This window comes from Aotus nancymaae, unplaced genomic scaffold (assembly GCF_030222135.1).
Source record: "Aotus nancymaae isolate 86718 unplaced genomic scaffold, 86718_ANA_hifiasm-v0.15.2.pri h1tg000016l, whole genome shotgun sequence".
NCBI classification, from domain to species: Eukaryota; Metazoa; Chordata; class Mammalia; order Primates; family Aotidae; genus Aotus; species Aotus nancymaae.
Genome location: NW_026988428.1, coordinates 19,822,266 through 19,847,521, shown reverse-complemented (window position 1 = coordinate 19,847,521; position 25,256 = coordinate 19,822,266). Strand labels below are relative to the sequence as shown.

The window sequence follows — 25,256 nt, the reverse complement described above, 5'->3', positions numbered from 1 at the left end:
ATGAGATAGGCAACAATTGGAAGATTTTAAAATATTCATTTATTTATTTAGAGACAGGGTCTCACTTTGTTCCTGCTCCTGGGCTCAAGTAATCCTCCTGCCTCAGCATCCCAAGTAGTTAGGACTACAGATATGCACCACTGCACCTCCCTATTTATTTTTATTTTTGTAAAGATGGGGTCTTGCTATGACTCCTGGATTTTCTAGCAGAGAAGGGAATGATCATTCTAATTGCTGTGAAACAGATTGTCAAATTAAATTGGGAGGCAGAAAAGAGAGGAAATTGTTAGGCAAGAGAGTAATGGTTTGGATAAGAATGGTGTTAGAGTAAGACTAGCTGTGTTTTGGCTATATTGTGAGAGTAGAACTAAGAGGATTTGATATTGGACTAGATGTGGAATATGAAATAAACATAGGGGTCAAGATTAACTCCAAGTTTTTTAGCCTGAGTAACTGAAAGAAAGAAATTGTGATTATGATTTACTGAGAGGATTGCTGATGTAATAGGTTAGGTGGTTGGTGTTTGATGTGTGGGAGTGGGGTAGATTGGCATGTTACATTTAAGATATCTAGGTGTCCAAATGGGGATATTAAGTTGGAACTAGAATATCTAAACTCTCTCAGGGGAGAGGACACAGTAGGTAATCTAAAGTTTGATGTGCTCAATTTATAGATGATATTTAAATCCAGGAGATCAGATGAGGTCACTAATGAAAAATCAGAGAGAAGAAAGGATAGCTAACTAAAAAGTTCAAATTTTAGAGATAAAGATGGAAAGGGAAACACTGAGAAAAGAGATTGAACATACAGAGGGTTTTGCTGATAATGGACTATAAGTATAGTTAGTTCAGTGGAAATCTGAGGAATTATAGAAGATGTGGTCAGATTAGTGAATGTGCCCAGCTAAATGGAGTGATAGTTCAGAAATGAGGTATGACTGGGGATTTACTCTCTCTGGAGACTGACATAAGCAAGGATGCAAAGCATAACATGATTAGTACTCTTGGCTGCTTAGGCAGATTGTTGGAGTTACAAGGTTTGGGTAGGTGGCGGGGGAGTGGGTTCTGGGGATATTGCCAGGAGCACACAGATCTTTGGATAACATAACACGCATAACAAGATCAAGTCCAAAATTCGCAATCTGCTCAAAAGCTACTTCTTTAAATACATACTAGTCACAGTAAACTTCTGATGATTCATCAGCTCAACCATCTTGGTTTTCTCTGTGCTCTTGCAGAGGATTCGTCCTCTACCTAGAATGCTCTACCTTTCTCTATTTGTTAAGATTGTATATACACGTCTTTTTTTTTTTTTTTTTTTTTTTTTTTTGAGACGGAGTTTTGCTCTTGTTACCCAGGCTGGAGTGCAATGGCACGATCTTGGCTCACCGCAACCTCTGCCTCCTGGGTTCAGGCAATTCTCCTACCTCAGCCTCCCAAGTAGCTGGGACTACAGGCATGTGCCACCATGCCCAGCTAATTTTTTTGTATTTTTAGTAGAGACAGGGTTTCACCATGTTGACCAGTATGGTCTCGATCTCTTGACCTCGTGATCCACCCGCCTCGGCCTCCCAAAGTGCTGGGATTATAGGCGTGAGCCACCGCGCTAAGAGGCTACTAAAATGTGATCTCCTCTGTGTTGTCTTTGTGAACTACCTCAGAAAGAATCAGATACTATCTTCTAGGTCCCATATCACACTGTCCTAAAGACCTATCTATCTATCAGGAGATTATGGACACCATGACTGTAGAATCAAATAGTTATTTTTAATTGCATCATAATTTGCAGAATCCAGTAGGGTTAAATGTATAATTGTTCTCTCTCTCCTCTATTCTTAATCTTTTCCAATACCTTCTATATGTCATACTGCCCTCCCTCCCTACCTCCCTCCTTCCCTATGCCACACTGCCCTCCCCCTCCCTCCCCTCTCCTCCTTTGCCCTCCCCTCCCCTCGCCTGCCTTCCTTCCTTCTTTCCCTCTCCCTTCTTTCCTTTTTTTTCTCCATTCCTTCTCTCTCAATTTCTTCTATCTTTTGTCAACACACAATTATAGATCACTTCTTAAGTTAGCAATCCTATCTTCTTTAACAAGATAATATAAAATTGCTAACACTAATTTTGCTGGGTAATGAAGAAGGAAAATACATATTAGCAATTAAAATTTTCACAATATGCCCTTAGCTGCCTCTTCTACTACACACCCTGCAATAGGAATAATCGATTCCAGCCAAATCGTTGTGCCTATTTACGATCTCACACTCAACACCCATCCTCTCACCCCACCAAGCACCTGTGATCATTCTGCACCAACTATATTTGAAAGCCTTGCATCAGAGTCCTACTTTTCCTTAAATCTTCAGTCAAATCTTTCCTTCCTGAAGGCTTTGTCCCAGCAGCAATATATCATGGTCTTTCCTACCCATAGCTCTTACTGTCTACTTCACTCATTTGACCATTTGACACTTGGCATCTGCTACCCTGAATCTTCACTCGTTTCTAAAGGCTGTGTTCTCTCTCCTCTGTTAGATTTGTTTAGCTCCTTTGGAACTCGAATCATGTTTGGACATACATAATTTAGCATAATTCTTATATATAATAGTATTTAATATTATTTCTGCTGAAAGAATATCTAAATCTAGACAAATTAGTGCATACATTTTAATTCTATTTATATAAGACATAAAGTAAGACAAAACAATTTTTAAATGAATAAGTCAAGATAGTGATTATCCTTTAATGGAGGAGTATGACTATAGACTAATTTGGGGGAAGCTTCTGTAGTGCTAATTTTTGGTGAATTTGGGTTGCAAAGATTCATTAAGCTCTCCCTCTCTATGTACCCTTTTCTGCAGGTATAATAAAAAAATTCTTTTACAAAGACAACATACAAAACTTATTTTTTCAAATTTATTTCACAACAAAACATTCATCAGTGGAATCGAAAATAAAAATAGAAAAATGGGCAAAAAATGTAACTTTCTATTATACCTTATCATGTAAAGATTCTTCAAGATTCTTTCTGAAAGTTTCTGATTCTTGAATTAAAACATTCTAAAGAAAAGAAAATAGCAACAATAATTAATAAACAGAAAATACTTAAATATATAAATTAATATCCTATCATTCAAGAATCCTCTTGGATTTCTTCCTTGGTACGGCTATGTTTTGGTTTCCATGGAAACCATGTTTTGATGAAATTTTCAAATGTGAGACCTTCACATTTTAAAAAGTACATAATTTAAATGGGAAATGTTATTTTGTAACACTTGGATGAACAAATGAAATATTACATTTCAAGCTATTTCTGTTTGCCTTTCCTTAGACCACATTTTAAATTAGAAACTATTGGTTATTCTTCAAATAAGAAAAAATGAGTAACAAACTAAGTCTTAGAGGCATTATAAAAATTTCAGAAGAACTCACTTCTATTATCTGAAGAAAGAAGAAATTATCAAATCATATTATTAAAAAGTTCACTTTCTGGACATCTATTACAATGTGGAATTAACAATTTATAATAATATCTAAATTATTAGAGAAATAACAAATTCCAGCTATTCATAAACCTAATATTACACATCACAAAGTCATGTGGCAATAAGTTGGCATCACAGATACTTAAAAGAAACCTTTCCAGAAAATTATTGTTGTTGTTAAACATTATTTATTTTTTCTACAAAGCAAACAAGTACTACAAGGCATTATTTAAAATAATGCATTCTTTTCAAATGTATAGAGTAAAATTAAACTAAGAGTGTAGTAATTGTACAGTGGCCATGTATTTGGAGTTGTATGGGAAGAAGACATGCCTTATGACTTTCTAATAGGTAAATTAATGAAAATACTTTGACATTTTATCAAAACATTTTCCCTATTTTGGTGTATCTTATGTATTAAGGGAAAATGTCTAGCTAAAATAGTGATTGACATTCAATCTAAATTTCCAAAATTATGTGATCATCCGGGTTTTATACCCTACCTTTATTTTTGCTCTGGAATTGGTAACCAGCTCACATAACTCTTGCTGGTCTGGTAGCTGCCAACTATCAATGAGACATATGTAACTGTAAATCACATTGCAGACTGTACAGAAGCACTTTTTCTGAAATAATGCAGCTGAAAATACTGGGGTCTTAAACCCTCTACTGGGATCGATACTAGTTCTACTGATGACTCAAACTCACTTACATTTTGACTTTTAGACTGGTGTGTAGATATCAGTCACTTGAGACATGAATAGTTCAAATCACCTCCCCCTCTCCAAAAATACTGACTTTTGTCTCATCACTTTTCTATTTTGCATACCAGGAAGAGAATAAATATTTTCATCATACAAGCACAGCATATTTTAATACATTCGCCTCACATGAACAAGCCAATATAAAAGATTCATATATCATGCAACATTTTTTTATTCAATCAAAATTTGATCTTATACTTATTTAAATAAAAACTATGCATTCATTTTTTTAAGAATATATCAGGTATTTTTAAAAACTAAGTAAATGGATCATCTGACCAATACAATGATTGCAGCTGTATATAAAACAAACATGATCATAGGAACATTGCAAAATATTCATGTGATTTTTACCCTTCTGTCATTTTACCTTTTCTTCTAGAGCCGCCATTCTTTCCTTTAAGTGTAGTTGTAGGCGTTCGTTGGATTCAGTCAGAAGTCTATCAACAGTATCCGATAATCTCTTGTTATGCTCCTCATTCATTTTCTCTCTTTGCCTAGCCTTACATTTAAAAAAATGAAATAAAAATCCATTCAAAAACTGTTTGAGATTATTTTCATAGTTTCACTAGTTTAAATTGAATTTAATTTTACATCTGTTTTGATTAAAATGGTGGAAACTTTTTTCTTCAAAATCTACAGGATGTATTTGTAAGTTTTAAATATAACCCATACTCAATTAAAGACTTTCTTTTTATACACAGAATATGAATTCATAAACTGATGATGGGGGTAATAGTTCTTAATATACATACTCTTTGAAGTTCTTGATTTTTCTCTTCAAGTTGACCCTCTAGATGTCTCATACGTTCTTCAATATTTCCATGTCTCTCTTCAGCCTGTTAAGAAATATGATAAGGCACCTGAAATGTAAGATTTGGTTTACTCTTTTCCTCCAAATAAATTGAAATAAAATGTAAAGCAAGCTACTACCAACTGCAAACATAGTTTTTAAAAAATAAACTTTCTTCAAACAGGCAGCTGAACAGCATTGCTTGAAATGTGTCAGCTACAAAGGCCTGTTACATCCAAGCATCAGCAAAACATTGGAGTTATTTATGAGCAATGAAATCAGCCAAATGTAACATGCAGACTGTGCATGGTTTGAACACAAACCTGCCATTGTCCGATTTTAAGCTCCTGAAGCACTGAACTGCACAGATGGTCGATTATCAATAAATAAAAGTAACATAATTCTTATAAATGAAAAGAAAAACTTAGATGGATTCTATTTAGCAATAGAAAGTAAAGTCCAGTAGGACTACCTTCCTACGTATGGAGATCATTTCTTGTAGTTTAGCTTCCATAACATATTGATAATCATCAGATGAGGTAGAAGAGGTTGGATCAGACTAACGAGTCAAGGAAAAGGAGAGGGACAAAATTGAAAAATCAGAACTAAAGACACTGACACCAAACAGAACGTAGCACAGAATGCTTAAAAGAAAAGTGTGACAGCAAATTTAATATTTTAATAGACAGAATTTTATGTGGAAAGAACTACACTGATATTTGGTGAACACGATGCAGTTGATGATTTTAAATAAAAAACAATAATATACTAAAATAAAAAGCTATCAACCTAAGATATGAAAGGTTAGTGATGGCTGGCAATGAGAGACTACTACAGAATGAATAAAGCAATTCTGAAAGAGTTATATAATAATTGGAATTATGGGAAACCAAACACCAGAATATGTCTCTGATAGATTGTTAAAAGTTTGTATTTTGGTTTGTTTGTTTATATTACTTAAAATAATGGAAACAATGTATCACAATGTTGAAGAAAATGCAAGGCAATGACTCAGGTGTAATTAATTTGGAACAAAATTGATTCTAAACCTTTCTCTGTAGAACTAAGATAAAAAACTAAGCCACGGGCTTATTATGAGTAGTCCCCAATTCAAGCAAGATTGAGTTTCCTCAGCAACAGGAAAACTTATGAAATGACTTCTGGTCTGTGAATGTGCATATGATCACTGGTCTAGAATCTAATGGCCTACTTTCAGATATAGGTTTAATTAGAAATTTTAAATGAAAATGATTAAAAGCCCTCAAATTATCAAGCTGACAATAATTCTGTGAGAACGAGAAATCTTGGTTGTGACTCTCCTGACACCACGGACCAATTCAAAGCTATTTTTGCATTGATTTGTTGCTGGGGAAACAAAATAGTGCCTAAAGTGAATAGGCAGCAGAGTTGCCTTGTGAGCTTATGTTTGCCCAGTGCCAAAGTTAGATACATGTCTTGGAGGTGACTGTCAGGTTACCACAGGTGCAGAGTGTTCAACACATGTGACATTGCTGATAGCAAAATTGTTAGTATGTTATGCAGGGATTACATATGAAGTTACATCAACATTTTAATCATTGAAAGTTAAGTAATTATTATATCTAAATGCCTCTATGTCAGGACTACAAATTTTAACTCCAGAGCATATTCTATCACATTTTATAAGTTCATTTTAAAACAGTGAAACTTACTTTATGCCAATATAGAACTATATATAAATATGACATGCAGTAACTGAAAAGAAATAATAACCTATTCATGTATCGATTCAGATGCATATATACTATTTTATGCAATAAATTCCAATTTAATCTATGAAAGCAAACATTTAACATTTCAATTCTGGTGTGCTTATGCAAACTACAATTCAACATTTACATTTTGTAAGGTTTTCCTTCGGATATTCTTATTTTATAAACATGGAAGATAATAAAGACATAATAAATAACCAATTTCTTTCCTCAATGTTGTCTTCAAATTTCCAAATAGAAGCCACACAGTTACCATGATCCCCAAATTTCATAAAATGGCTTTATAATATCATTTAAAATTTAGAGTTATATTAAGAATACAGTAAGTGGGTCAAAATGTTGTTGAAATTATATAACCTAAATTCATAAAGGTATTTCTGATCCTTCAAAAGTACATTTTAACATGAGTTAGTGGTGTTAAAATTAATTAGATGACTGACTCAAAATATTCAAGACATGAATATTTCAACTGTCAAAACTGTCTTCAAAAATACAAGCTTTTAGAGACCTTTAAAACTTCTAGCTGTTTCTGTTTATTTATTTAAAACACATCAAACTTAAAAAAAAAACACAAAACACCAAAATTTTGAAAATTCATTTCAGAGGTAAATAAGAATTTTGTTCTGTTTAAATTACTATGCTATTGTTGATACATTTTATTGATACTAGAAATAAAACACCTCATTCAAGATGAATTATGTCCTTGCTAAAGAAATATGCATTTTAATTAAAAAGTAGATATGATAAATCATAAGACTAGCAGCCCAAAGTAATCTTTATTGGTTAATTGCCTATAAATTTGCCAAAGCAAAAGTTTTAGTTGTATCCATAGCTGTTAACCAATAATTCTGACTTTCTGAAAGCTATAAATAAGCTCCACCTACAAACACAGATACACACACATACATACATTAGAAGGAGAAAAATAGTTTTATCAACCATACATAATACGTTCAGACATCTCTTCTAAATAATACATACTGGGACCAATTTTCAACCAACAATACTGATTTGGAGTCTATGTGAGGACTACAGTTTCAGCAATTGTTGTAAATACAAAGATCACACAGAAATAGTCTGCTATTTTTTATACTACTTGGTGAGAAACTGGGTTTATCGTGGTTTCACTCCTTAATATAATATAGAAAAATTTAAAATATACCAAAAGTTTTAGGATGAACTACAGAGAGAAATGGTTTTGAGAAGAACATGAATAAACTTAGAAATGGAGAAGAAATTAAGTTTAAAGAGAAAGACCTAAAAAAAAAAAAAAAAAAAAAAAGAAGAAGAAGAAGAAACAAAAAAGGTGATAGTAAAGTTGAAAAAAAGGATATTGGCTAAATAAAATGTCTGAGGGGTTGTTAAGAATATCACTCAAAATACAGGAGGAGAAACCCAGGTTTAAGCCAAAAAGAAATATTTTTACTTTAGTGGGTAGTCAAAAGGTTAACAAACAGAAAAGGACTATCATGGGCCATAATAGGGAAATATAAAAAACAAATGAAATTTAAGAAAAAAAAAAAGGTTATAAATATAGACCCTAAAGATCTTGAAAACAGAGTACAAGAAAAAGTGCAAGATTGTTGAAACCACGAAACTTGGGACAAGAAGTGAAAGGGTGATCCTCAAATGTTAGAAAAATTTTACAGGCAAAGGGAATATGTTCAGGATAAAATCTCAGTACTTAAGGAGTTTTCATAATGAATAAAATATGGTAATAATATAAAAAGTGTATATTTGAAATGCGTTGTTGACATAGCACCAGTCAGAAAAGAAAGTATTAAAAAGGAGAGTGAATTAGAGCATTTGAAGACGTTTTAGAAGAATTAAAATTTTCCAAAAAAATGAAATCCAAAGGGTTCAGAGACAGTGGAATTTTGGCAGTATTTTAAGTAGGAGAAGACTGAGGAAGTTATTTTTTTTGTGACCAAGATTATATGTGTGTGTGTGTGTGTGTGTGTGTGTGTGTGTGTGTGTGTGTGTATGTATATATATGAATTTAACAGAATAGACAAGGGCAAAGAATATAAGATACCTAATTCCAGTTATTTTTATATATTCTAAATCAAGAATTCTTGGGAATATTTAATATAAAACCCTTTATGTAAAATATTATATTTTAAATTATGTTTTTATTCTCAGTCTATCAAAAGTTAATGAGGAGCAATGATTTTCTGAATTGTAAACTGTGCTACTTGAGGGAAATTGCAGACTTTTTTGTGTTTTAGTCAGGATAATATTGATAATTATTTTAAGTTACAATTTTACAAAAATTATTTTTCTTTTCTTTCTTTCTTTTTTCTTTTTTTTTTGAGACGGAATCTCGCTCTGTTGACCAGGCTGGAGTGCAGTGGCACCATCTCGGCTCACTGCAACCTCCGCCACCCAGGTTCAAGCAATTCTTCTGCCTCAACCTCCTGAATAGTTGGGACTACAGGTCCACGCCACCACGCCTGGCTAAGTTTTGTATTTTTAGTAGAGACCGGGTTTCACCATATTGGCCAGGCTGGTCTCAAACTCCTAACCCCGTGATCCACCCTCTCCAGCCTGTCAAAGTGCTTGGATAACAGATGTGAGCCACCGAGCCTGGCCCAAAAGTTATTTTTCTTATTCAGTCACTCATCTAACCCCTCAAAACAGTACAAATGAAAAAGATAACTCTTTTTGAAAGTCCTTTATGTTCTTTAGATGAAAAATCTAATTATGCATATCTTAGTCTATGTTGTAGTCATTAAGATCAGTGTTTGCAAAAAAAAAAAAAAGTGAAATATCTATATGTTTAAACAGCTTTATGTAATTTAGGGAATATTTTTTCAAATTAAATGATAAATTTATCTTTATATCTTTATCTTAGAAATCACACATTTCTGAAATTGCCAGAGTGGTTTACTGGCATGGTTTGTGACTATAGAAGGATCCAAGTTATAAACTCATCTTAATCAATTTTATCCAACTAGTCACTCCAATACTCTGTAAACAAGCAACTATTTCAATGCTCTCTAATCCTGCTCTACTTCGTCAAAGGTTTGCCTTTCATTACCTGGTTAACTCTCCTGTTTTAACCAACAGGGAGATCAGTTCACTGTTCATTATTAATTATTTGCTTTTTTAGAAAATCAGGCATGTGTGTCCACTTCATTGCTCCATCAATTATTTTGGGTAAATCCTAATGCCATAATTTCAAACTTAAAGTCTAGATACCTATCATACTCATTTATTGTAGTAGCCTTGAAAACTTAGCAAATATTAATGATTGTGTAAAAATATAAATTATGTGATTATTTGTGAATGCATATCAAAAGTCAAACATACTTTTAGTAACAAAATGCACTTTTATATAACTTGTAACATATATATACACTTTGAAATGATGTCACTTCCATTTGACTGTCAGAGGTCAGAATACTGCTTTTTAACATTATAATGCTTATAAAATTCTAAAATATGCAATAGTTGCAGAATCTATTGGCCACATTATGGCAGAAAGTTTTGAACATTCCTCAGAGTATTATTGATTTGAATTTTTCAGAAGAAATTACAACTATAAAAATCACTTTCTGATTATTTAATTGTTTTAGACCTCAAACTTTTATACATCTAACTTTCCATTTCTGACAAGTTTTTTACTGTCATTGGAGAGGAATCAAGAAGTTAGGATAGTTTCTATACTTCTAATAGAAATTGATGTGAAACCTGTTAAATTGTTATGTTTCATATAGATAACATTATCATTTTTGTTTATCTCCATGATTATTCTTATAGAAATATTACCATGGAAAATTAAATATAACAATGGCATGAAATTGTTACTTGTTTTGTTAATGTTTAAATAGGCAGGGGAAACGTCACATTTATATAATGATTATTCTTGCTGCCATAAATATGTATGAGAAGAAAACAATTCACTTAATAATAGATCAATATAATAAAGATTAAATTAATTAATTTTCATAGAGCCTATAGAAAATCTTTATAGATTCCATTTTGATTGCCAGTCCTTTCTACAAACATATCTAGGTTGACCAATTGTTCTAGTTCAGTACCTTTGTTAAGGCTGCAATTCTCTGAGCCAGTTCAGCCTCTACTTCAGGCAATGTTTCAGCCTTTCTCATGGTCTGCTGCAACTTTTGTTCAGCTAGCTCAAGACGTTCTTGTAACTGTCTGTTTTTCTCTTCCATCTGAAATGGGAATGGGAGCAGAGACACTTAAGGAGTCAGAGTTTGAATAGCAAACACCAGACACCAGGGGCTTTGCACCTCAGCCATGGTTCTAGATTTAAAATTAGTCACTACCGCACCTAAATGTGCAATGTGTTGATTGTTGTCTTGTTTTCATATACTGCTTATCCATTTTCCTTCGCAAAATTCAGCACATTAAAAAAATGAAAAGGCTCTTACCATTGGCAGCAAAAAGGAAAGAAATTACTCATGAGTATAAATTTGAACAAAGGGAATATAGCTCAGTACTAAGACATCAGATATACCACCATAGCAAAATACTGAAAATCATGGTATTTAGACTGCAGTGGGAAAGGTAATGTAGCATTATGATCCAGGCTCTAGAGATAAGGTTGGCAAACATTTTCTGTAACGGGCCAGATAGTAAAAATTTTAGGTCTCATGTATTATATGGCCTGAATCCCAAATACTCAACTGTGTTGTAGCATAAAAACAATCATAGACAATGATCAAATGATTGGGCATGGCTGTGCTCCAATAAGACTTTATTTACAAGAGCAGGCAAACAACCAGCTTTGGCTCTTGGCTATAGTTTGTCTATTTCTGCTATATAGCCCAATAAACTTAGAATTCCACTATATTGGCTCTGGTATTTAGTATGTATGAGCTTGGGAAAGTGTGACTGTCTCTGAAGTACAGTGTCTTCAGTATAGTAACTCTACCTACTTCATAGGTGGTGGTTAGAATTAAGCGAGGTAATACATGAAAACTGTTTAGCACAATTTCTTGTTCATGCCTACATGAAAAGTAAATAATAGTCATTATTTGTATTATTATTAAGATAAATAACATCTTTCTAGAAAGTAAATTTCATACTAAAAATCATATTTGTTTCAGTATAGAATTTTACATTTTAGAGAATGGTTAATCAAACATCTGTCAAGAAATAACCTAATTTATTTACTCCATGTTTTGTGAGAATGATGAGAATGAATGGACCAGAACAAAACCAAGACAGAGATACTGAACCTGCCGTAGGATAGCTTCTTTATTTGCTAACTCGTTTTCTAGTTTATCATTCATGTCATGTATGGAGGTAGATTCTCTCTGAGCACTGAGGTAACGCTTTTCAAGGGTTGTAATTCTTTCTTCCATATCTTCTTTTTGTGCCATGGCCTACAATAAAATAATTTATAAAAAAAGCAAATCAGATTTTCAGATTGTTTAATTATTGTCATATTACTTAAATAAAAAAGAAACATAAAAACTACTCCATTCTTGAAGTAAATACTCATTCCTTTCTTTTCATTGAAAGGAATGTGAGACTGGCCTTCTTGTAAGACAAGTGGCAGATAAATTAGTTCCTTATGCAGTAAAATTAAGTACAATTATGAGTAGAGTTGCAACTCATAAAATTGTTAAAATGGTGGCTGCAGTTTCAAATTGTAAAGCAATCTTCAAATAGACAACAAATACCATTCATATTCTTACCTTTACATATAAGAAAGAGGAACAATGTGGTTAAAAAGCAGGAGGAAAAAAATAGCACATTTGGATCTTATTTACAAAAAATTAACAATTGACTTAGAAACTTAATGATTTACCTAGTTATGTATTGTTTCAATTACATGAGTTTAGAGAAGTCAATGAACACATAAATATAGGAACACATCAAGTGCAAGGGGAGAAAATCATGGTATTGATAATATTTTAAACAGTAATTTTTAAATAACCAAATTTATAGATAGTAATAGGGAGTTGATTTTACCTTACTAACAGCTTACATGGAAATTTATTGGTAGTTAGATAACCTACTTTATTGACAAGATGTTGAGAGAAAATCAAGTGCAGAAATGAGGCTCATTGGCCTGGAATGGTTTCCTGAGAATGTGGGAAGCTTCTTTGTATAAAAATCCTGGAATGGAGGAAATAGTGATAGTCTCCATATGTTATTATCCAGATTCATTTCATCACTTGTTCCTAACCAGTGCCTTTGTCACTCTCCTACAGGGTCCAGAGCCAGTCCTGTCACACATAAAAATCAGATAAGCTGAGAGCCTTTCTTTAAATTTTCTTTCTTCTTTTTTTGAGATGATAACTCTAATGGAAGTATAGGTAGAATAAAAAGCAAAATAAGGAATAAAATAAGTAATATCCTAATCTAATATAATAGCAAAAAATAAATTTTGTTTAAATAAAGAGAGAAAATACCAGAAGTAGTAAATAAAAATGTTGAAATTAAAAATCTCAGGGACATGAGATGAAAACTTGAAATGAGACGCTGTTTGTGTTTATATGTGTACCATCATTATACATGCCATTATTTGACTTACAAAATTTATGTGTATATATATGTATATATAAATTAAAATTAATTCAAAAGTAATAGATCAGCTGGATGCGGTGGCTCACGTCTGTAATTCCAGCACTTTGGAAGGCTGAGATGGGCAGATTACTTGAGGTCAGGAGTTCAAGACCAGCCTGCCTGGCCAACATGGTGAAACCCCATCTCTACTTAAAATACAAAAATCTTAGCTGGATATTGTGGCATATGCCTGTAATCCCAGCTACTCAGAGAGGCTGAGGCACAAGAATTGCTTGAACCTGGGAGGCAGAGGTTGTAGTGAGCCAAGATTGCACCACTGTACTCCATCCTCGGCGACAGGGCAAGACTCCATTTCAAAAAAAAAAAAAGTAACAGATCTACTATGAAACTCATCATGTTGTCCCTAGCATTCTGCTCATCACAAATCAGCTCTCTCTCTCATATTTTCTGTCTTTTATTCTCCTTACGTTTACTCCACCCTGCTTCCCAAGAGATATTTCTAAATGCTAGTCTGATCATATTGCTTATTGGTTTCAATACCTTTATTTCTTCCCCTCCATCTGCAGGGTAAAATCTGAGCTACAAAGCCTGGGATAAAAAAGTGGTTTTGTGACCTGATACTTCCTTACTTCTGAGTACTGGGGCCCCAAAATTCACGTCCATTTTAACCTGTGAATGTGACCTTATGTCCAAAGAAGATTTTATTGACATAATCAAGTTAAGATGAGGTCATATAGGATTAGGATAGGCCGTAAATCCAATGACTGGTATTTTTATAAGGAGGGGATTTGGGGACACAGAGATATATGGGGAAGAAGAAGGAAGGCAGGCAGAGACTGGAGTTATACTGCTACCAGCCAAGAATGTCAATGATTGCCAGTAACCATTAGAAACTAGAAGAGGTGAAGAAGAAATCTCACTAGAGCCTTCAGAGAGAATATGACCCTGCTGAAACATTGATTTCAGACTTAAAGCCTCCAAGACAATGAGTGACTAAATTATGGTTGTCTTAAGCCATCCAGTCTGTGGCAATTTGTTGTGGCAGCCCTTCAAAACTAATACACTCTGTGACTTCGTGTCTACCTGGAATGTGTTTTGTCTCCTTTGTCTAGCTCAATCCTACTGACCATCAAGACCTAGTTAGAAGCTACTTGGTTAATTATGTTGATAATTAACCAAGTGTAAACGTAAGAAATTAATCTATGAATTCAGCAAAAATTAGCCAGAATAATTTTTAAGAAATATTATATGCATACCTCTAGATTTTAGGCATCCCAGATAACACCTACTATTTAAAAAACTACTTATTTTCACTTCTGACTTTTTCTGTTTTACATATTTTTTATCTCAGTGATGGTACAGTTTTTATCTTAGAGGTTCCCTTCAGAGTGCTTAAGATTATATTCTGTCAGCTTCATTTTCAAACAGAACTCTGGGAAAATTTTGTGGCTTGAAAAGTCTAAAGCTAACTTGCATATATAAACTTCTCATAAATTTTAACAGCAATAAAATCAATAAAAGGCATACACACATTTCTCAAGAACATGAGCATTGAAGTAATACTTACTTGCTCCAAATGCTAGGTTGGGACACTTATTAACTCTGTTATAAGGGGTCAATGTTGCTCACCTATTCTGTGCTTCACCTTCTTCATATATTGCGTGGGTTGAGATTCTAATATGCATCACATAGCATTGTTGGTAAGAATTAGAAAGTGCTTTGTATGGTGTCGCATGTAGAAAACACCCTCAATAAATAATAGCTTTTTAAAATTATTTGTCACTATTATTTCCACAATTAGATGATCTCACTCTATGACATACATTACATGCAGGGATTTTTGTATTTTGTAATTTTGGTACTGCATTTTTGATTCAGTGATTCATGTCGGAGATTCAATTTTTAACTGCAGGCTGTGTTGCCAAAAATGAACTGGATTTACAAGTTAGAGAAATAGTTTTTCCCTATGTCATTTGAAAATTCTAAAAAAAGAAGCTTTTCTAGTCCCTAAAACTTGCTACCAAAAAAAAAAAAAGAAAACAAAATAAAGTTGCAATGATCTCTTGACTTGAAGTTTATATATATAAATTGGATTTTTTTTACATCTAATAAATATAATTCTCTGGTAACTTAGATCTATTAAAGTTAAAAATATAACTACATGTTTCAGATCACAGAAAAGCCAACACTGATATGTATTTAATTCATTTAAACACATAGTGAAATTCTGAATAAATGTTAATAGGAAGTTGGAAAGATAGGATGGTTTTATTCACAAAACGAAATATAATGAAAATATTCCACTGAAAATTTTAGTTATTTGCACAGCTATATATTTAATGATATATCATTATCCATATACAATTAATAATCCTCTTGATTAAAAACTGGAGAGATAAGCTACTTTTATGAGACTGCCTATTTTTCTAATATGTGTACTGTGTCTAGCTTTAATCCAATTCACCTACTCTTCATAGGCCAAAATCAATTTAAGGAGTTTTGTTTGAAGACAAAATGTAAAATGAAAGTAAATTTTGGCTAGATTTCTTTTTTTGACACAGAAAAATTACATTCTGAAGCCATCAGTGGAACATATTTATAAATTAGGTTGGTTCAAAAGTAATTGCAGTTTTTGCCATTCAAAGTAATAGTTCATTTTAGACACCATAGAATGTCCTCACAAAGCAAAATACCTTTCAATTTTCATTATATATTATTTTCTTATTTCCTAATTTTTCCTTAATTATTGCAACAAACATTTATTACCTGAACAATTTATAAATCATACTATGCTAGCAATGCTATAGGAGTCCCAAGAAAAAGGAGCTTCTATTTTTTCTACTAAGAAACTTGCAATCTGTGTCTCACACCTGTAATCCCAGACCACTGGGAGGATGAGGTGTGAGGACCTCTTGAACCCAGGAATCTGAGACCAGCATGAGCAATGTAGCGGGACTCTGTCTCTACAAAAACTACAAAAATTTTCCAGACATCCTGATGTGTGCCTGTAGTCTTAGCTGCTTCAAAGGCTGAGATGAGAGGATTGCTTGAGCCTAGGAGATTGAGGCTGCAGTAAGCTGAAAACACTATTGCAGTGAGCTGAAAACACTATTGCACTCCAGCTTGGGCAACAGAGCAAGACTCTGTCGCTAAAATAAATAAATAAATAAATAAATAAATAAATAAATAAATAAATAAATAATTTAAAAATAATAATTAAGAAAAGAAGAAACTTGCAATCCAGTTGACCCTGTGTGACCATAGCACAGAAAAATATTATTCAGGAAAATAAAAGCTTTAAGTGTTAAGTAATTTGTTAAGTATGTGATTTTCACATCTTCTTGCTTATTGGAAAAAATGACCAAAATATTGATTATTTAGAGGACAGTTATATTGTAGCTGCATTTTTATGATAGTTGCTATCACTGAATAAATTATTACACTGTGCTGATTTTGGAAGCAGTTCATAGTGGAAGAAGCACAGGTTTTGAAGCCATGCTGATCTTGTTTCTCTCTGGTGTGGGTGGGGAGGGTAACTGCACAGGCCTTTGGCAACTTACTTTACCTCACTGAACCTTATCATTTTCATCTGAGAAAAATGGAGATGGTAATTAGTATTTCCCCTTCTTGGCAATTGTGAGGAATTAGAGAAATTCTATGTAATACATCTGTAATAGTTTTCACATGTGACTGGTCCTTAAACAATCCTTCACAAACCAGGGGCCCGTGTCTTGAGACCTGAATATTTCAGAAGCAGTTTATTTAGCTTTCACAGCGCCGTGTGTGTGTGTGTGTGTGTGTGTGTGTGTGTGTTACCAAAAAAAAGGTGATGAATCCAGTAATGTAGGTGGAGTATAGGCCCTTTCACAGGTCTCATCAATGCCATCACTTCCTACTGTCTTGCACCTGGCACTTAACACTTTTCCATTGCCAGCCTGGCTCTGAAAACATTTGCGTTCACAACCACCCTTCAAAGGTGGACAACAAGAGATATTCCTTTCTCACGAAACTCTTCTAAAATATAACTATGTAGAAATGATGGGGCTGATAATAATAGTTGTATTTTAAAATAATTCCATGTGAAAGGAGAACATTATGACCATTAGAATGGATTCCCAATAAAAGAACACCTGGCATCAGAGGAGTGACATTTTCCATCTGACTGGGTGTTTTGTCACCTACATTCAGAGACTATTAGTATCAAGGAGTTATTTTTAAATAGGCAGTAAGAAAATGGGAATTGGATCCTGGGCTTTACCTCTAAGTGATGCTGGACTAGATAAGCATTAATAGAGCAGTGAGTACTAAAATGAAAGGAAATCAGCTAAATCTTCAGAACCAAGAGAATGAAGACAGAGAGAATAAGCAACAGATGAAGAAGTGAGCCTGGTAATTTGATAGCCAGATATCCTAGTGATTCCTTAACAGTAAACAGAAGAGGGGTTAAACTGCCTTTACTTTATGAATTCTCTGAATTTGAATTGTGGGGAGGAGTGAAGAGGAGAGATGCATCCATGAACTGTTAATTCATAAAAGTTGTATCATTATCTGTGCTACAGTGGAGCAGTCTACCACTTCATGGTTCACCTATCTTTTTGTTTCATTTTGCTAATCGGCATTGTCTTAGTACATATTCTGATATCATTCATACCTTCTGATATTTACTTATAAATATCTATTCTTTCAACAAAGATTTTTTGAGTGTCTATAATACAATCCATAACCGTGTAGCTACTCTGAAGATGGCAGTGAACAAAACAAGAACAAAAAATCCTACCCTTATAGATCTTTACAAATAGGTGGGGAGGGAAGCATATGATAAACAAGTTTATCAGTTAAATATATATTTTGTCAGATGACAGAAGTCATGTAGGATGTTTATTTAATCAAAAGAAGAAATAGAGTGTATATGTGTAAACACCAAGGTCTGGGGACACTTCACTTAGAAAATGATATTGAGCAAAGGCAGAGGGAAAATAAAATGCAACAAAACAGGTCTGGCTTGCTTAAGAGGTCACTCCAGTTGAGCAGAGTGTGTTAAGATGAGATAGTAGATGGTCTCTAAGAGGTTAAAAAGGTTATAGTGGAGAGATTGTATATGGCTTTTAGACCACTGTAAGGGCTTTGATATTACTATAAGTAAAATAGGTAGTCATTAAAAGTCATTTAAGCAGAAAAGTGACATGAACTGACTTATAGGCAGGCTGCTCAAGCTGCTGTGTTGAGCATAGACTGAGGTGATCTGAAGGCATGAGTAGGAAGACCAGGCAACAGACTACTGAAATAATCCAGTGAGAGATAGTGATTGTGTAGGAACAGAAAAAGCAAGGAAAATTCTAAGAAGAGGTACCATTATGAACAGTTTGAAATTGCAGATAACAGGATTTACTGCTGAATCGAACTGAGTGGGTGAAAGGAAAGACATTAAGGATATCACCAATTAGGTACATAGAACAGGGCTAACTTGATGAACAACTAGCTAATTATATACAAAAGATATTTTTAAAAGGTAAAAAGCATACTATTTAAAAGAATATGTAAAAATGAAAAAGGCAAAGAGTCAGAAAATATAATTTCCACAAATATAAATAATTTTTTTTTTATTTGTGAGTGAAAAGTTGAAAAAGTGAAAAGATTCTAAACTTTCACCTGAGCAGGTACAATGATTTGACAGTATTACAAATCAAATATCTCCTAGTATCTTTTGTAGTAACTTAAAGTACTGTCTTTTTTCACTTGATCTTAGCCAAGAGGCTGAGAAGTGATTTAAGTACTCATTTTTTTTAAGTATAAGAAGGAACTTTAACAGGAATGTAATATGTAGACAAAGAAAGGTTATGTTATATATATGTGTGTACATGTATATTAACAGATGTACATTCACATTCATAAACATAAAACCAAAATAAGCAATGAAACAATTTAAAGTATTTTTTTAGTATTCCTATATGCTAAGAGTATAGCAATTCATGATTCATACCCATATTTAGGATTATTTAAAATTAAAACTTAGATTTAAAATATTTTATTAACAGCTTCAGAATGTCTTTATCAGAGACTTGATACCACACATTTCTTTCCATATATATTTAAAGCATTCATAAAGTAAACTATTTTTGCCTTATCAAACAAGTTTCATAACTAATATAATTCACGTGAAAGTAAAAGTATGGTCTTTTGAGAAGTAAAAAGTGTATGGTCATTATGGGAAATTATGGAAGCAGCATTCAGAAATCAAAGACTAAACGCAACATGAATCACTTACCTCCCTAATGTCCCTTTGATACTTGGTGTTCATTTCTTCTGTTTTAATGAGATCCTTTCTTGCTGTCTCTGCTTCCTGTTCCACCTCTCCCACTCGAGAAGAAAGGGCTGCTAAACGTTCTTTCATCTGGGCCATTTCATAGTTTTGCTTTTCAAGTAATTCTTGTAGTTCAACTATTTGACTAGTGTCATCAGTTGAGTCTATAGAACCATTGGACAAACGCTGCAGGAATAGAAAAAAAAATGGCACTAAAGAATTCTCATCTTTAAAATTTAAAATCTACTTAAATAAATGAAACTGACACTGCTTTCACACTGAGAAATAAGAACTTCTGAAAAGAACTAGTTTTGCTGAAAAACTAAGTTTCTGAGAAAGCTGTCAATTAACATTAAAATATGAAGGTAGATTAATAATTTTCAAACAGTTTAATAGATGTATTTGAACTGAAAACCATACTATACTACTCTCTATATCTATATAAAACATAGCATAAAACACTGATGCATCTATCCTAAACATTTAAGTATCAGCTACTATTTTATCAATTAGATATATAATTTACTATCAATTTACAATATTATATTGATATAACATCACATGTTATTTTTAATTAATAGGTAAGAACCTATAAAATGTGCAATGTTAAAATTTTTGTTAAAGATCCTTTGTAAATTTTTAAGTTTTATTTTCAGTGATGCCCAGAAAAAGAACTTACCAAATATTTTTTGTTAAAGATTATTCCTGTTGTGAATCTGACCTAGCTGGAACAAACATATAGTATAGAAAAGTCTTAATTTCTATATTACTGTTAACATAAAAATCATGTGGCCAGCATGGTGGCTCACACCTGTAATCCCAGTACTTTAGGAGGCCTAAGTGGGCAGATCACAAGGCCAGGAGATCGAGACCAGCCTGGCTAACACAGTGAAACCCTGTCTCTACTAAAAATACGAAAAATTAGCCAGGCATGTTGGCATGGCCTGTAGTCCCAGATACTCGGGAGGCAAAGGCAGTGAACCCGGGAGACAGAGGTTGCAGTGAGCTGAGATCGTGCCACTACGCTCCAACCTGGTGACAAAGCAAGACTCTGTCTCAAAAAATAAAATAAAGTGTGTGCACAGAACTCACAGGAAGGAAGCTGGAAAACATTAAATATTTTGCGAGCTGATTTTTCCACTTTCTGGAAGGACTGCCTAGAAACAAGAGATTTCTGAAAGTATGTCTTCAGAAGTATGCCCTACAGCTAAAGTCTAAAATATATAAACAATCTAAACAACTCAATGGGAAGAAAATAAATCCCCAAATTAACAGGCAAGAGATCTGAATAAATATTTCTCAAAAGAAGACATACGAATAACCAGAGGATATATGAAAAAATGCCCAATATCACAATGCATCAGGGAAATACAAATTAAAACCACAATGAGATATCACTTAATACCTGTTAGAATGGCTATCAGCAAAAAGTGAGTGTTGGTAAGAGATTAAGAATGTGGGGAAAGGGAACCCTTGTACACTACTGATAAAAATGTAAATTAGTACAGCCACTATGGAAAATAATGAAGAGTTCCTCAAAAAATTAAAATTATCATATGGTCTAGAAATCTCACTTCTGGGTATATAACCAAAGGAACTGAAATCAGTGTGTTGAAAAGATATCTGCACTTCCATGTTCAATGCAGAATTATTTACAATAGCCAAAATACGAATCAGCCTAAGTGTCTATCAATGGATGAATCGGTAAAAACAAATGTGGTATACATACACACTGAAATACTATTCAGCTGCTAAAAAGAAGGAAATTCTGTCATTTGTGATAACATGGATGAAACTGGAGGACATTACGCTAAGTGAAATAAGTCAGGCACAGAAAGACAAATACTTCTTGACCTTGATTATCTGTAGAATCTAAAAGAGTCAAACTCATAGAAGTTGATAGTAGAATGGTGGTTGCCAGAGGCTGGAAGAAGAGGAAGGCTGTGATGAGTAAATGGGAGACGTTAGTCAAAGAGTAAAACGTTTCAGTTACACTTTAAGAATTATGGTCTATTACACAGCATGATGACTGTAGTTAATAAAAATACATTGATAGAAGAGTAGATTTTAAGTGTTCTCACCACAAAAATGATAAGTAGGTGAGTGATGGATATATTAACTTGTTTGAATCATTCTACATTGTATAAATATATCAAAACATTACATTGTGTCGCATGAAATATACAACTATTATTTGTCAGTTAAAAATTAAGAGGCCAGGTACTGTGGCTCACTCTCTTAATCCCAGTGCTTTGGGAGGCTGAGGCAGGAGACTGCTTGAGGCCAGGAGTTTGAGACCAGCCTGGGTGACATAGCAAGACCTCATCTCTAGAAAAAAAAAAAAAAACATTAGGGTGTGGTGGCATACACATGTAGTCCTAGCTGCTCAAGAGGCTGAGGCAAAAGGATGGCTTGATCCCAGGAGTTTGAGGCTGTAGTGAGCCATGATCATGCCATAGCACTCCAGCATGAGCAACAGAACCATATGGCAGAAGGAAGGAGGGAAGGAGGGAAGGAAGGAAGGAAGGAAAGGGCTATATGTGGTGGCCAGCTCTTGTAATCCCAGTGCTTTGTGAGGCTGGGGTGGGAGGATCTCTTGAGGCCAGGAGTTTGAGACCTGCCTGGGCAACATGGGGAGACCCCATCTCTAAAAAAAATGAAAAAACAGAAAAATTAGCCAGGTGCAGTGGTGTACATCTATAGTCTCAGCAACTAGGGAAGCAGAGGTGGGAGGATTGCTTGAGCCTGGGAGGTCCAGACTGCAGTGAGCCATGATTGTACCATCGTACTCTAGCATTCTAGCCTGAGTGACAGAGTGAGACTCTGACAAAAGAAAAAAAAGTATGCTCCACAGCCTAGCTACACTGGAGTTTTGTAGTGAGGACAGTGCAGCAATTTGAGAGAAACAACTGAGAAAAAAAGAATGTAAGAAGAAACAGGAAAATACAGAGAAAATATAACGGAAGTACAGTCATTTCTGCTCATGTTTTAAGCACTTGTTTAAAAGCATGAGTTTGTTTCAAAATGATAGATATATTAGGAAACAATTTCAATGTAATGTAAATTGTGTGTGTGTGCGCGCGCACGTGCACGCACCTGCATTTTAATATGCAATTTTCTTCCTAAGCAGCACTGGCTAAATACAGAAAACTACCCTTGGCTGAAGGAAAACTAGCCACATAGGAACACTCAGAATGCACAAATGCCCATTCCTCAAATATCTAAAACTGACAGTTCCCCATATACGTTAAAAATTTGCCCATCTGCACTTGTGTTACAACTTCCTGTTGATTTCAGAAACCCTTTCTTCTACCACTTCACAATAAATTAAAGCCTTCAAGTCTTCTAACACTCACTTCCACAAGCAAACTTCAGCTCTTTTTCAGGGTTAAAAAAATACTTATCACTATATTTATGCAATTTCCAACCATTTAACGTTGTGTTAAAACTGTTGCCATTTTTATTAGTTTTTTTACCTTTATTTTAATGTGACACTGATAAAGTTTTTAGTGTTGTGCCATAAACCTCATTTCCCCCATAAGCCCTGTGTTTTTTATTGCACAATATGCATAGCTCATGATTTTTAGGAATGCAAATGACACAGAGCAGCCTGGACTACAGAAGAATGGGAAGAACAGAAAGCATCATGAAAGCAGTGTGAGAAAGATAAAACACAGAGAAAGGAAATGCCAGCAAATGGCAAGAAGTCCTGATAAGTCCAATTACCTAATACAATGTGAGAGTGTGGAGAAATAGCTGAGTGAATCAAAATTAAAAGAGCAGAGAAAGATAGAGACAATTGTCTTTTTAAAATTAACTAGAGGAATTTCCCAATGTGAGGAGGTAGAAGTTCTGTTAAATCTTACACTTGTCTAGTTACTTGTAGCTTGTATACAGAGTTTGAAGATATTTAAAATTATGGCAAACCCCTGAAAAATCATATCTGTTATCTCAAATTTGGAAATAACTGGCTGGCAATTGGTTCTATCCTTCTTCCCTAGTCCAGATCTTAGATGTTGCCTAATGATTATAAACTGGCCTTTCTGCGTTCAATGTACAGATAGCTGTGTAATGTAGAAGTTCATAATTCCCTTCCTCTAGGAGCAATTCCTAGAGAAATGCTCAGTTCTGATCCTTCAACCAGCAACATCCCCACCAGAAAGGAGAAGAGAGACTCTAAAGGGGGATGTGATCAATGAATGGCTGTAGGAACTCCAACATTCCTACATATTCGTAATATCACTTACCTCTTTTATTAAATAGAGTTTGGTACCCACAATACAGCAGTTCTATGTTCAGATATGGAATGATATCTTCAAAAGATTAAGTCTATAGATTCAACTTGTATCTTAAGAGATAATTTAGTAATATAAATAAAACTATAATGCAATCATACTAAATAATTCAAAAACACTTCTTAAAAATAGGAGAAACTATTGTATTCTTGGAGTAAGCAAATATAACTTGATATGTTAATACAATGAAAAAAAAACACATTACTGAGCTCTCCAATAAAATGAATGAATCGCAAAAAAATTATGCTGAGAGACAGAAGCTAGATACAAAAGATTACATAATGTGTGATTCAATTAATATGAAATTCTAGAAAAGACCATTCAAATCTATAATGCCAGGAAAGCAGATTGGTTGTTGCCTGGGCTAAGAGGTGGAATGGGGGAGGTGGGGTTGACTTCAAGGGGCATTAGAGTACTTTTAAGGGTTATGAGGATGTTCTTTATCTTGATTCAGGTGCTTACGGAGGCATATATATTTATCCAAATTGACAGAATTGTGCACTTAAATTGTATGTTCACTGTACAGTAATAAATTTGCTTTTTAAAAAAACTACAAAAACCATGAAAAATAAATTTTTATTTTGAAAAATGTTTTATAGAATTAAAAAATCATATTTAAGATTCTAGAGCTCTAAAGAATTTTGGAGAAATTAGACTCAGGTAATCACATAGAGTTGATCTGAATTAAAAGGCAGAACTTTTATTCCCAGTTCAGTTAATTTAGTTAATTTCTTTACCATATTGCCTCTGATAAAAACATATAAATCAACAGGATAAAATTATACATGCTTCATAGTATAGGCAGGTACCAAGCATCCACACACCATATATATGTGTGTACATATATATGTATATAATATTGACAAACATTTTTTCAGTGCAAATGAATATTTATTTTCTAATTAGAAAAATGTTTGTTCCCATTCTGTGCACCTGCAGTCCATTAAATCTTGTTAATGCATTTAACAAGAAAATTGCATACTTTTACATGGGTTCCAGATAAGAGAAATTTAACTAACTATAGATAGTAATCAGGCAATTAAAATAAAACATTTTTAAATGTTGACTTTTTAAATTACATTAAGGAGTAAGTGTTCACTGCATAATCTTTAAGTTATTCTGTTGGGATTATCCATGATAAGATTTTAAAACTCTCAATTTTTATTCTGTCATGTTTATGAAACTTTTATTTGTAGAAAATATATAATCTTAATTTTTATCACTAAATATATTGTATGGTAAGCTTACTGTATGTCTTAATAATATCAGAGTAGAAAGTTATATTAAAACTGTGATTTATATCTTATAAAAAGAATATCTTGTTTTTGTTCCAAACCGTTATTACCTTGACATGCCTTTAAAATATATTGTGG

General features: G+C 33.5%; 1 protein-coding gene across 22 annotated transcripts in view; it reads right to left on the bottom strand.

Annotated features, from left to right (window-relative positions):
- Positions 1-25,256, bottom strand: part of PPFIA2 (PTPRF interacting protein alpha 2) — a 495,144-nt gene that overhangs the window by 105,419 nt on the left and 364,469 nt on the right. For all 22 annotated transcript variants that reach the window (XM_064376927.1, XM_012442054.3, XM_064376925.1 and 19 more), the window contains 6 exons: positions 19,553-19,774; positions 11,991-12,137; positions 10,827-10,961; positions 4,995-5,078; positions 4,610-4,741; positions 2,988-3,050 (listed from right to left, as the gene is read on the bottom strand). In XM_064376927.1, coding sequence (XP_064232997.1) covers positions 2,988-3,050; positions 4,610-4,741; positions 4,995-5,078; positions 10,827-10,961; positions 11,991-12,137; positions 19,553-19,774 — 783 coding nt within the window. The remainder of the gene's footprint in view (positions 1-2,987; positions 3,051-4,609; positions 4,742-4,994; positions 5,079-10,826; positions 10,962-11,990; positions 12,138-19,552; positions 19,775-25,256) is intronic.